A 12212-nucleotide genomic window follows, 5' to 3' on the forward strand; every position below is an offset into this window, starting at 1 on the left:
TGCACCTTGGGTGTGACCACATTTATACAACTGCTATCTATGACGCTTTCTGCCACCTACATGCTCCTAAGTGCATCCAATTGCTGATCCAACCGAACCATGCGGTCTGTGAGGAGCTCCAGTTGGGCACTTTCTGCAGATGATGCCATCCGGGACACTGGAAGCCTCCCGGACCTGCCACATCTCACAGTCAGAGCACTGCACCCCTCTAACTGACATTGCATCAATTAATTAGTAAATTAAAGTTAAAAGTTAAAAAAAATTTAAAAGTTACTGTTAACTATCTGTTTCCTAGCACTAGATTTCTACTATAAATGTGAAAGCTAAATATAGTACTCTCCGATCTCTGGCTTAGATATCCCTCTAAATTATAATTAAGTAATTATGTTTAATTAGTTACCAATGCTTAACTTTTTAAATGTAGTGTAGATTCCCAACCAGCCACTCAGGTCACAGCTTTTCTGTGATGTCACTTCAGTTTCCCCCCCCCTCCTCACACACACAATTTGAAAAGGTAATAAAAGTAAAAATTAGTAAAAATCACTTACTTACCTTCTGAAGGTCTCAGATGTTCTCAGGTTCTCTCCCTGACAGAGACTGCTCCTCCTCCTCCGAACGGCTCCCGAAACTAGGCCGCGATCTTTTTAAATCTCTGCTCCGACTCGCAGCTCCGGCGCTTTTTAATTCTCATTCATTATGATCATGGCTGATCTTCCAACTCAGTAATCTGTTCCCACTTTGCCCACATATCCTTTGATCCCTTTCACTCTAAGAGCTATATCTAACTCTTTCTTGAAAACATTCTGGCCAGGATTCTCCAATCCCGCGGCCAAGTTCTGACGCTGGCGTAAAAAGGGGCGCAAACCACTCTGGCGTCAACGGTCCTCGATTGTCAGGTATTCACCCCTTCCTAGGGGGCTAGGTCGGCATTGGAGTGGTCTCCGCTGCTCCAGCCGCCGCGGTACGGCCGGCACGAGTCCGCGCATGTGCGCTACGTCCAGCGCGGGTCCGCGCATGCGCGTGGGTTCCCGTCTCTGCGCCGGCCCCCGGGCAATATGGCGGAGCCCTATAGGGGCCTGGCGCGGAGGAACATAGGCCCCCACAGAACCAGCCCGCCGGCCGATCGGTAGGCCCCAATCGCGGGCCAGTCCACCGTGGAGGCCCCCCCGGGGCCGGATCCCCCGCCCCCCCCTCCAGGACAGCCTCCTCACACAGAACTTCCAGGTCCCGCTGTGAGGGACCAGAGTAACCCACGCCGGCGGGACTCTGTCGAATTCGGCGGGGCGCGGCGGCGATCTCGCGGGCACCCGAGAATCGGCCCCGGAGTATTGGCGAGCTGGCGTCGGGACGGCGTGGCGCAATTCTCGGGGCCCCCCTAGGGATTCTCCGACCCAGTGTTTTGGCCTGAGCTGCTTTCTGTGGTAGTGAATTCCACAGGCCGAGCACTCACTGGGTGGAAGGAATTTCTCCTCATCTCTGTCCTGCATCCTTTGACTGTGATCTCTGGTTCTGGACTCCCCCGCCACTGGGAACAGCACGGTAGCATTGTGGATAGCACAATTGCTTCACAGCTCCAGGGTCCCAGGTTCAATTCCGGCTTGGGTCACTGTCTGTGCGGAGTCTGCACATCCTCCCCGTGTGTGCGTGGGTTTCCTCCGGGTGCTCCGGTTTCCTCCCACAGTCCAAAGATGTGCACGTTAGGTGGATTGGCCATGATAAATTGCCCTTAGTGTCCAAAAATTGCCCTTAGTGTTGGATGGGGTTACTGGGCTATGGGAATAGGGTGGAGGTAGTGATCTTGGGTAGGATGCTCTTTCTAAGAGCCGGTGCAGACTCGATGGGCCGAATGGCCTCCTTCTGCACCGTAAATTCTATGAAACATCCTCCCTGCATCTACCCTACTTAGTCCTGTTAGAATTTTATATCCCCCTTCAGTCATCTAAAAGCCAATGAATATAAACCTAACCGACTCAATCTCTCCTCATACGTCACTCTTGCCATCCCAGGAATCAGTTGGGTAAGCCTTTGCTTCATTCCCTCCATAATAAGAACGTCCTTCCTCAGATAAGGAGACTAGCACTGCACACAATATTCCAGTGTGGGCTGTATGATTGCAGTAAGACATCCCTGCACATGTACTCAAATTCTCTCGCTATGAAGGCCAGCATATCAATTGCCTTCTTTACTGCCTGCTGCACCTGCATGCTTACTTTTAGCGACTGGTGTACAAGGACCATAAGACCATAAATATAGGCGGAGAATTAGGCCATTCAGCCCATCGAGTCTGCTCTGCCATTCAATCATGGCTGATATCTTTCTCATCCCCATTCTCCTGCCTTCTCCCCATAACCCCTGATCCCCTTATTAATTCAGAACCTATCTATCTCTGTCTTAAAGACACTCAGTGCAATGAGTTTTACAGATTCATCAGCCTCTGGCTGAAGAAATTCCTCCTCATCTCAGTTTTAAAGGATTGTCCCTTCAGTCTGAGGCTCTGCCTTTGGGTTCTAGTCTCTCCTACTCATGGAATCATCTTCTCCACGTCCACTCTATCTAGGCCCCTCAGTATTCTAATAAGTTTCAAAAAGATCCCCCCCCCCCATCCTTCTAAACTTTGAGTACACACCCAGAGCCCTCAACCGCTCCTCATATAACACCCAAATCGCGTTGCACATGCCCCTCTCACAATCTATAGCTATTCAGATAATAATTTGCTTTCCTGTTTTTGCTACCAAAGTGAATAACCTCACATTTATCCACATTATACTGCATCTGCCATGCATTTGCCCATTCACTTAACTGGGCCAAAACACACTGAAGCATCTCTGCATCCTTCTCACAGCTCACCCACCCTCCCAGCTTTGTGGCATCTGCAAATTTGGAGATATTACATTTACTTCCCTCATCTGAATCATTAATATATATTGTGAATAACTGGGGTCCTAACACTGATTTCTGCGGTACATCACTAGACCCGTTTAATCCTACTTTTTGTTTCCTGTCTGCCAACCAGTTTTCTATCCATCTCAATACACTATCCCCAATCCCATGCTTTTACACGCTAATCTTTTATGTGGGACTTTGTTGAAAACCTTCCGAAAGTCTAAATAAACCACATCCACTGGCTCCCCTTTATCAATTCTACTAGTAATATCCTCCAAGAACTCCAGTAGATTTGTCAAGCATGATTTCCCTTTCATAAATCTATGTTGACTGTCTGATCCCGCCACTGTTTTCCAATGCTCTACTATTACATTTTTTATAAAGGATTCTAGCATTTTCCCCACAATCGACGTCAGGTTGACTGGTCTATAATTCCCTGTTTTCCCTCTACCTCCCTTTTTAAATAGTCGGGTTGCATTAAGTTATTATAAATTAATTATAAATTTAAGGTGAAAGGTGGAAGATATAGGAGGGATATCAGAGGTAGGTTCTTTACCCAGAGAGTAGTGGGGGCATGGAATGCACTGCCTGTGGAAGTAGTTGAGTCGGAAACATTAGGGACCTTCAAGCAGCTATTGGATAGGTACATGGATTACGGTAAAATGATAATAGTGTAGATTTATTTGTTCTTAAGGGCAGCACGGTAGCATTGTGGATAGCACAATTGCTTCACAGCTCCAGGGTCCTAGGTTCGATTCCGGCTTGGGTCACTGTCTGTGCGGAGTCTGCACGTCCTCCCCGTGTCTGCGTGGGTTTCCTCCGGGTGCTCCGGTTTCCTCCCACAGTCCAAAGATGTGCAGGTTAGTTGAATTGGCCAATGATAAATTGCCCTTAATGTCCAAAATTGCCCTTGGTGTTGGGTGGAGGTGTTGAGTTTGGGTAAGGTGCTCTTTCCAAGAGCTGGTGCAGACTCAAAGGGCCGAATGGCCTCCTTCTGCACTGTAAATTCAATGATAATCTATGATTAATCTAGGACAAAGGTTCGGCACAACATCGTGGGCCGAAGGGCCTGTTCTGTGCTGTATTTTCTATGTTCTATGTTCTATTAAGTGCCTCAAATCTGTAGGAACTGTTCCAGAGTCTACAGAATCTTGGAAGGTGACCACCAATGCATCCACTATTTCTAAGGTCACTTCCTTAACTCCTCCAGGATGTAGATTATCAGGCCGTAGGGATTTATTGGCCTTCAATCCCATCAATTTCCCCAACACCACTTCCCCACTAATACTGATTTCCTTCAGTTCCTCCCTCTAATTAAACCCTGTGTTCCCCAACATTTCTGGCACTAGTTTTCCAAAAAGAAGCATTTCAACTGTTCTCTTCCTTGCAAACTGGACTTGTCTGGACTTGTTCTGCAACTCTTCACAATCGGACATTTTCCCACAAATTCTTGCAATCGGAGTTGCTGGTCTTTACCTTGTCGCCGATGTAATAACTTCAGGAATTGGCACCACTGGTTAGCTAATGAAACACAATGATTTATTACGACTATAAAACATCATTTATAATATGTTTAAAACGGTCTTTCCACACTCAGTTCTAGGGTCCAACTGCCAGGACAAGCCCCAGCACGTTCCACTGAAGTCCCAACTCTGTCGCTGATTAGACTAGCGGGTCACAGGACTCTTCCCTCAGAGACTGTCCTTTAAAGGGCAAGGGGCTAGCTACTTCATCATGCATCTCTAATTTCCTGTTTAATGCCATTCCCAACATCACCACTATAGTTTGGGGGTCTATATACAGCCCCAAATAGCGTTTTCTGCTCTTTGGTGTTTCTCAGCTCTAACCATACAGATTCCTCACTAGTCACCCACTTAGTCACCCTTGCCTGGAAGCCTGTACATGGACTTTAGACAGTGACAGCACTGGACTTGGCTGTGATGCCCATAATGTTAAAACAGCTTGACAATGTTTATGGTTTGGGCTTTTATTACAGCATGGTATTTGCATCATAAGTTGATTTGTTCCATTGTCTAAGTGTGTGTGTTTTTTTGTTTGAAGTGGTGTCAGCATTGGTTTGGAGCCTTGGGAGCTGTTGAGATCTGTTTGTCCAGTGCCTACTACCAAGTTCCTCTACACAAGCCAGGTGAACAAGAGGTAGGAGGCAGACCTGCCTGCAGTGAGTTTAATTGTGAAAGTGACTATCTGTTTAGCTGGAGGAAGCTCCAGTGGAAGTTTGAACTGGGCTGTGGTGAGTTTGGAATCAGAGTCAATCTAAGGACTGGTGTGAAGTTTGAGCTCAGTATCAGCATCCAATGGTTCCACGGAATGCCGAGCATGTATTAGATACAGACTAAATATCCCTCGCCACTGCCCATCTAATATTCCCAGGCAGGGCATTCCCATGGGGTAGATAAAGAATGATGCTCCCTCAAGCAACCCATTCTTGAGTCACATTCTAGACAATAGTAGCTGAGATGGTTTTTATCTTTGGAGATCCTTTGCCTAGGTTGGTCGTAAGCAAGAAGGAAGAGCCCCGCCTTTCTAATGTGGGGGAGGGTACCTACTTCCATTGAACACGAGTGCAGCTGCTAGGCTTTCTGCTGTCAACCCCACACACCAACCCTTCTATTTCAGAGGGGGAAATATTACCACAGAGTCAGTGGTCATTTAATTGAGCCATTAGCCATTTCTTGATAAAGACAACATCCTGCCCTGTGTCATTGTGAGTGTGGACTTAGATTTGCCAAACAATGCATATCCTAAATAGTACAGCTATTAAATGGGTTGTGCGCATTCCGTTTTATTACTTCATTGGCCCCTTGTCTGACGTGTATGAAAGCAGGGAGCTAAAGAGTCCCAAGTCAAAAGCCCCCAAAGTGTCAGCTTTGGCTGAATGGTAGCACTCTCACTTCTAAAACAGCAGGTTATGAGTTCAAGCCTCACTTCAGAAAATTGCGCATTTAATCTAGGGTTAGGGAGTGTTGCACTGGCAGAGGCATTGTGTTTCAAATGAGATGTTAAATTAAGAGCATGCCGGCTATCCCAACCCCAAAGATGGGCCAGTTTGGGACATTGAATAAAGATCAATTAACTGAATGCTCTTTCTTCTTCCTCCTTTCTAAGAGTTAGGACATGGTTCCTAACAGTCTGGATTGTCTGTAGACCGCACTCCGATCTGACGTAATATCTTTATTGTCTTTAGGGGAACTGCATCCTGGGATGGCATGCTGTCCTCCATTGTGCGCACCCTTCCCCGTCACTCATCCACGGGGAAAATTGTATCCTTTGATGATATGCAAAATCAGTTCAGATGAAGAAAACATTTGAGCCAATTTACTCTCTTCCTTCTGGCATTACAATCCAACTTCAAGAAGCAGCTAAACTGACAGGAGCTTAATTTTAACATTAAAAAAAAATCAATCCATGTGTGTCTTCCTTCCTGCTCCTAATTTTCATCTAATCTCTCCTGGAGATTGAGCTTTCTTTAAAAAAAAAACTTTGGATATGGCAAGGCCACATCTATTGCCAATCTGCAGTTTGTCCTGAGTTGGTGGAAATGAACTCTCTTCTTCCAACTGTGCAATCCTTTTGGTGATGATGCAGGTTTGGAGATTCCAGGATTGGCTCAGGATGATGGCTATCTGTTGTGAGGTACGTCAGCGGTGTCTCAGTGGGAGTACTGTCACCTCACAGTCAGAATGCTGTAGGTTCAATGAGTCCACCTCAGTGACTTGAGCACAGAATCTAGAGTGACCCTGCAGTGCTGAGGGAGTGTTGCACTGTTGGCGATGCCGCCTTTTGGATGAGATGTTACACCGAGGCCTTGTAAGTCTCCTCAGGTGGAAGCAATAGATCTCACGTCGTTATTTTGAAAACTGAAGATGAGCAGAGGAGTTCTCCCGGTATCCTGGTCAATGTTTATCCTACAAGCAAAATCACTAAAACAGGCTATTATTACATTGCAGCTTGTGGGAGCTTGCTTTCTGCAGCTTGGCATTACAACTATGACTGCACTTCCAAGTACTTCATAGGCAGTACAATGCCTTTAGGATGTGCAGAGTTTGTGAACGGTGCTATATAAATGCAAAAATTCCCTTTTATTTCTCTCTTTCTGATATCCTTCAATTAAGGCAACTTGCACTGGCCCACATTTGATCCTTAATGCTTCCTGACATGGCCGAGCAAGGGGTATAAGACTTGCTGAGGAGGCCCATAGCCAGGTTAACCTACGTTAGGCAATAAACTTGCTAGTGTTGTTCACATGCAATTTTTTAAAAAGCGCTCTTACCCATGCTGGAATATGATTCCTTAGTGACTCAAACCAAAGTGACAGCCTGGAAGCTCAGGGCCACTCTTTGTACATTACGTAGCGGTGGTTAGAGGGACAGAGTCAGGCCCTCTAGTAGGTATCTGCTAGGGGAGAAGGAACGCGGGCGTTGATGAAGGAATGGCCGTTGGCACAAAATTATTGTCAAGAAATCCTTAATTCCTTTTATATCAGCATCAGAGCACGGCTGTTCTGGCGGTGGCTCGCGGGAGTGGAGCGGACACCTTTAATTGCTCACTAGCACCCATCATGATGAAAATGAAACAAGGATATGGATGTGTTTCGTGGAACCCTCATCCTTTGAACTATTGGACAGGTCAGTAATCCCAGCGTCGGAAATTCCATAGGGACAATCCATCCCCATAGTCAGAGACTCGGGAGGTGATTATGGTGCAAGTCGCGGTGCTGAGCCACATACAGACCAAAGATGCCGGTGAAGATTCTCAGTCGATTTCAGTTGAGTCACAGTAGGGCACAAGAGTGGGACTCGGTTTCCCCCGGAAAGGGGCAGACTGGGGAATTACAGATCAAGCTGCCCACTCCTGCTCCAACACTGTAACTCGTGCTGGAAAGCATGAGGATAGGATTTTTTATTTTAAAGAAATATATATATAAAAATTTTTAACACAATTTTTCACCCATACAAACAGACCCCCCCCCCTTCGTAACAAATAGAAAGAAAACGCACACAGCAAGACATAAACATGGTAAAACGATATGTTACAGAACTTTGTTCATTGGATTCCTCCCGTACATGCCAGTTTTCCAGATCCTTCATGTATTATCTTGCTCAAATACCCCCCAAACAGACCCCCCCCCCCCCAACCCCCCCCGGGTTGCTGCTGCTGCTGACCGACCTTCATCTAACGCTCCGCGAGATAGTCTAGGAACGGTTGCCACCGCCTGTAGAACCCCTGCGCAGACCCTCTCAAGGCAAACTTTATCCTCTCTAGCTTGATAAACCCTGCCATGTCATTTATCCAGGCCTCCACGTTGGGGGGCTTCGCCTCCTTCCACATTAGCAAGATCCTTCGCCGGGCTACTAGGGACGCGAAGGCCATAATGCCGGCCTCTTTCGCCTCCTGCACTCCCGGCTCATCCACTACTCCAAATATTGCTAGCCCCCAGCTTGGCTTGACCCGGACTTTCACCACCTGAGATATTGCTCCCGCCACTCCTCTCCAGAACCCCTCCAGTGCCGGGCATGACCAAAACATATGTCCTCTACCCCAAAGAACCTACTCAACCTCGCCCCCATCATGTGCGCTCTGTGGACCACCTTAAATTGTATCAGGCTGAGCCTGGCACATGAGGAGGAGGAATTAACCCTACCTAGGGCATCAGCCCATAGCCCCTCCTCAATCTCCTCCCCCAGCTCCTCCTCCCATTTACCCTTCAGCTCCTCTCCCAGCGCCTCCCCCTCTTCTTTCATCTCCTGGTATATCGCCGACACCTTGCCCTCTCCGACCCATACACCCGAGATCACCATGTCTTGAATTTCCTGTGCCGGGAGCAACGGGAATTCCCTCACCTGCCGCCTCAGAAACGCCCTCACCTGCATGTATCTGAAAGCATTTCCCGGGGGTAGCCCAAACTTCTCCTCTAGTGCCCCTAGGCTCGCAAACGTCCCATCAATGAACAGGTCCCCCATTCTTCAAATCCACGCCCAATGCCAGCTCTGAAACCCCCCGTCCATTCTCCCCGGGACAAACCGATGGTTACCCCTGAGCCACACCGAGGCTCCCATCGCACCCCTGTGCCGTCTCCACTGGCCCCAGATCTTTAGCGTTGCCGCCACCACCGGACTCGTGGCGTACCTTGTCGGCGAGAGCGGCAGCGGTGCCGTCACCAGCGCCCCCAGGCTCGTTCCTTTGCAGGAAGCCATCTCCAACCTCTTCCATGCCGCCCCCTCTCCCTCCATCACCCACTTACGGATCATCGCCACATTTGCTGCCCAGTAGTAGCCCCCCAGATTCGGCAGCGCCAGCCCTCCTCGGTCCCTACTGCGCTCCAGAAACCCTCTCCTTACCCTCGGGGTCTTATTCGCCCACATAAACCCCATAATGCTCCTGCCTACCCTCTTTAAAAAGGCCTTAGTGATCACGATGGGAAGGCACTGAAACACAAACAGAAACCTCGGAAGGACCACCATTTTGACCGACTGCACTCTACCCGCCAGCGAGAGCGGTAACATGTCCCATCTTTTGTAGTCCTCCTCCATCTGCTCCACCAGCCTCGTCAGATTCAGTTTATGTAGGGCCCCCCAACTCCTAGCTATTTGGATCCCCAGGTACCGAAAGCTCCTTTCTGCCCTCCTCAGCGGTAGCTCGCCTATCCCCCTTTCTTGGTCCCCCGCCTGCAATACAAAGAGCTCACTCTTCCCTACATTAAGCTTATAGCCCGGAAAATCCCCAAACTCCCTTAGAATCTGCATGACCTCCACCATCCCCTCCACTGGATCCGCCACATACAGCAACAGGTCATCTGCATAAAGCGACACTCGATGCTCCTCTCCCCCTCGGACCACCCCCCTCCATTTCCTAGACACCCTTAATGACATGGCCAAGGGTTCAATTGCTAGTGCGAACAACAGGGGGGACAGGGGGCACCCCTACCTCGTCCCACCGTACAGACGAAAATACTCCGACCTCCGCCGATTCGTAACCACACTCGCCACCGGGGCTCTGTAAAGGAGCTTAACCCAACTAATAAACCCACCCCCGAACCCAAACCTACGCAGCACTTCCCAGAGGTACTCCCACTCTACTCGGTCAAAGGCCTTCTCCGCGTCCATAGCTGCCACTATCTCCGCCTCCCCCTCCACCGATGGCATCATTATCACGTTTAAGAGCCGCCGCACATTGGTGTTTAGCTGCCTGCCCTTTACAAATCCCGTCTGGTCCTCGTGGATCACCCCCGGGACACAGTCCTCTATCCTCGTAGCCAGCACTTTTGCCAGCAACTTAGCATCCACGTTGAGGAGCGAGATCGGCCTGTACGACCCACATTGCAGTGGGTCCTTGTCCCGCTTCAGGATCAAAGAGATCGTCGCCTCCGACATTGTCGGGGGCAGGGTCCCTCCCTCCCTTGCCTCATTAAAAGTCCTCACTAGCAGCGGGGCCAACAGGTCTACGTACTTCCTGTAGAACTCAACCGGGAACCCGTCCGGTCCCGGGGCCTTCCCTGCCTGCATACTCCCCAAACCTTTGCTCAGCTCCTCCAACCCAATTGGTGCCCCCAAACCAGCCACCTCCTGCTCCTCCACCCTCGGGAACCTCAATTGGTCCAGGAATCGTCACATCCCCTCTTCCCCCGCTGGGGGCTGGGATCTGTACAGCTCCTCATAGAAGGCCTTGAATACCCCATTTACTTTCGTCACACTCCGCACCGTAGCTCCCCTTCCATCCTTGACTCCACCTATTTCCCTCGCTGCCATCCTCTTACGGAGCTGGTGTGCCAGCATCCGACTCGCCTTCTCCCCATACTCATACATCGCCCCCTGCGCTTTCCTCCACTGTGCCTCTGCCTTCCCTGTGGTCAACAGGTCAAACTCAGTCTGGAGACGTCGCCTTTCCCTAAGTAATCCCTCTTCAGGGGCCTCTGCGTATCTCCTGTCCACTCTTAAAATCTCCCCCACTAACCTCTCCCTTTCCATGCCCTCTATCTTCTCCCTATGAGCCCTGATGGTGATTAGCTCTCCCCTGATCACCGCCTTCAGCGCCTCTCATACCACCCCCACCCGCACCTCCCCGTTGTCGTTGGCCTCCAAGTACCTTTCGATACACCCCCTCACCCTCCCACACACCGCCTCATCTGCCAGCAGTCCCACATCCAACCGCCACAGTGGGCGGTGGTCCCTCTCCTCTCCCAGCTCCAGTTCCACCCAGTGCGGGGCGTGTTCTGAAATGGCTATAGCCGAATACTCCGTTCCCTCCACTTTCGGGATCAGCGCCATGCCCAGAACAAAAAAATCTATCCGGGAGTAGGCTTTGTGTACGTGGGAGAAAAAAGAAAATTCCCTAGCCTGCGGCCTGGCAAACCTCCACGGTCACACTCCCCCCATCTGATCCATAAACCCCCTAAGTACCTTGGCCGCCTGCCTCTTTCCAGTCCTAGATCTGGAGCGGTCCAGTGCTGGGTCCAACACCGTATTAAAATCCCCACCCATTATCAAGCTTCCTACCTCCAGGTCCGGAATGCGCCCCAACATGCGCTTCATGAATCCGGCATCATCCCAGTTCGGGGCGTATACATTTACCAATACCACCCACGTCCCCTGCAACTTACCATGATGTATCGACCTCCATTGTCCGCTACGATATTCTTGGCCTCGAAACGACACCCGCTTCCCCACCAGTATTGCCACCCCTCTGTACTTTGCATCCAGCCCCGAATGGAATAGCTGTCCTACCAATCCCTTTCTTAACCTGACCTGATCCGCCACCTTCAAATGTGTCTCCTGGAGCATGACCACGTCTGCCTTCAGTCCCTTTAAGTGCGCGAACACTCGGGCCCTCTTAGCCGGCCCATTCAGGCCCTTCACATTCCGGCCCTTCACATTCCACGTTATCAGCCGGATTGGGGGGCCTCCTCCCTCCCCCTCCCTCCCCCCTCCCTCCCCCCTCCCCCCCCCTCCTCCCTCTCCCCCCCTCCTCCCTCTCCCCCCCCTCCTCCCTCTCCCCCCCCTCCTCCCTCTCCCTCCCCTCCTCCCTCTCCCCCTCCTCCCTCTCCCCCCCTCCTCCCTCTCCCCCCCCTCCTCCCTCTCCCCCCCTACTCCCTCCCCCCCCTCCTCCCTCTCCCCCCTCCTCCCTCTCCCCCACTCCTCCCTCTCCCCCCCCCTCCTCCCTCTCCCCCCCTCTCCCCCCCCTCCTCCCTCTCCCCCCCGCCCTCCCTCTCCCCCCCCTCCTCCCTCTCCCCCCCTCCTCCCTCCTCCCTCTCCCCCCCTCCTCCCTCCCCCTCCTCCCTCTCCCCCCTCCCCTCCCTCCCTCCCCCCCTCCCC

At 50.7% G+C, this 12212-nt stretch overlaps 1 protein-coding gene across 3 annotated transcripts in view; it reads left to right on the forward strand.

The window, feature by feature from the left end:
* LOC140385708 (tubulin delta chain-like) overlaps positions 1 to 12212 on the forward strand; it is a 156022-nt gene that overhangs the window by 103524 nt on the left and 40286 nt on the right. For 2 of the 3 annotated variants that reach the window (XM_072468149.1, XM_072468148.1), the window contains exons 8-10: positions 4945 to 5040; positions 6089 to 6164; positions 7388 to 7529. In XM_072468149.1, the coding sequence (XP_072324250.1) occupies positions 4945 to 5040; positions 6089 to 6164; positions 7388 to 7529 (314 nt within the window). The remainder of the gene's footprint in view (positions 1 to 4944; positions 5041 to 6088; positions 6165 to 7387; positions 7530 to 12212) is intronic. The other variant, XM_072468150.1, reaches the window with a different exon arrangement.

The sequence above is a fragment of the Scyliorhinus torazame genome, chromosome 11, assembly GCF_047496885.1.
Source record: "Scyliorhinus torazame isolate Kashiwa2021f chromosome 11, sScyTor2.1, whole genome shotgun sequence".
NCBI lineage: Eukaryota > Metazoa > Chordata > Chondrichthyes > Carcharhiniformes > Scyliorhinidae > Scyliorhinus > Scyliorhinus torazame.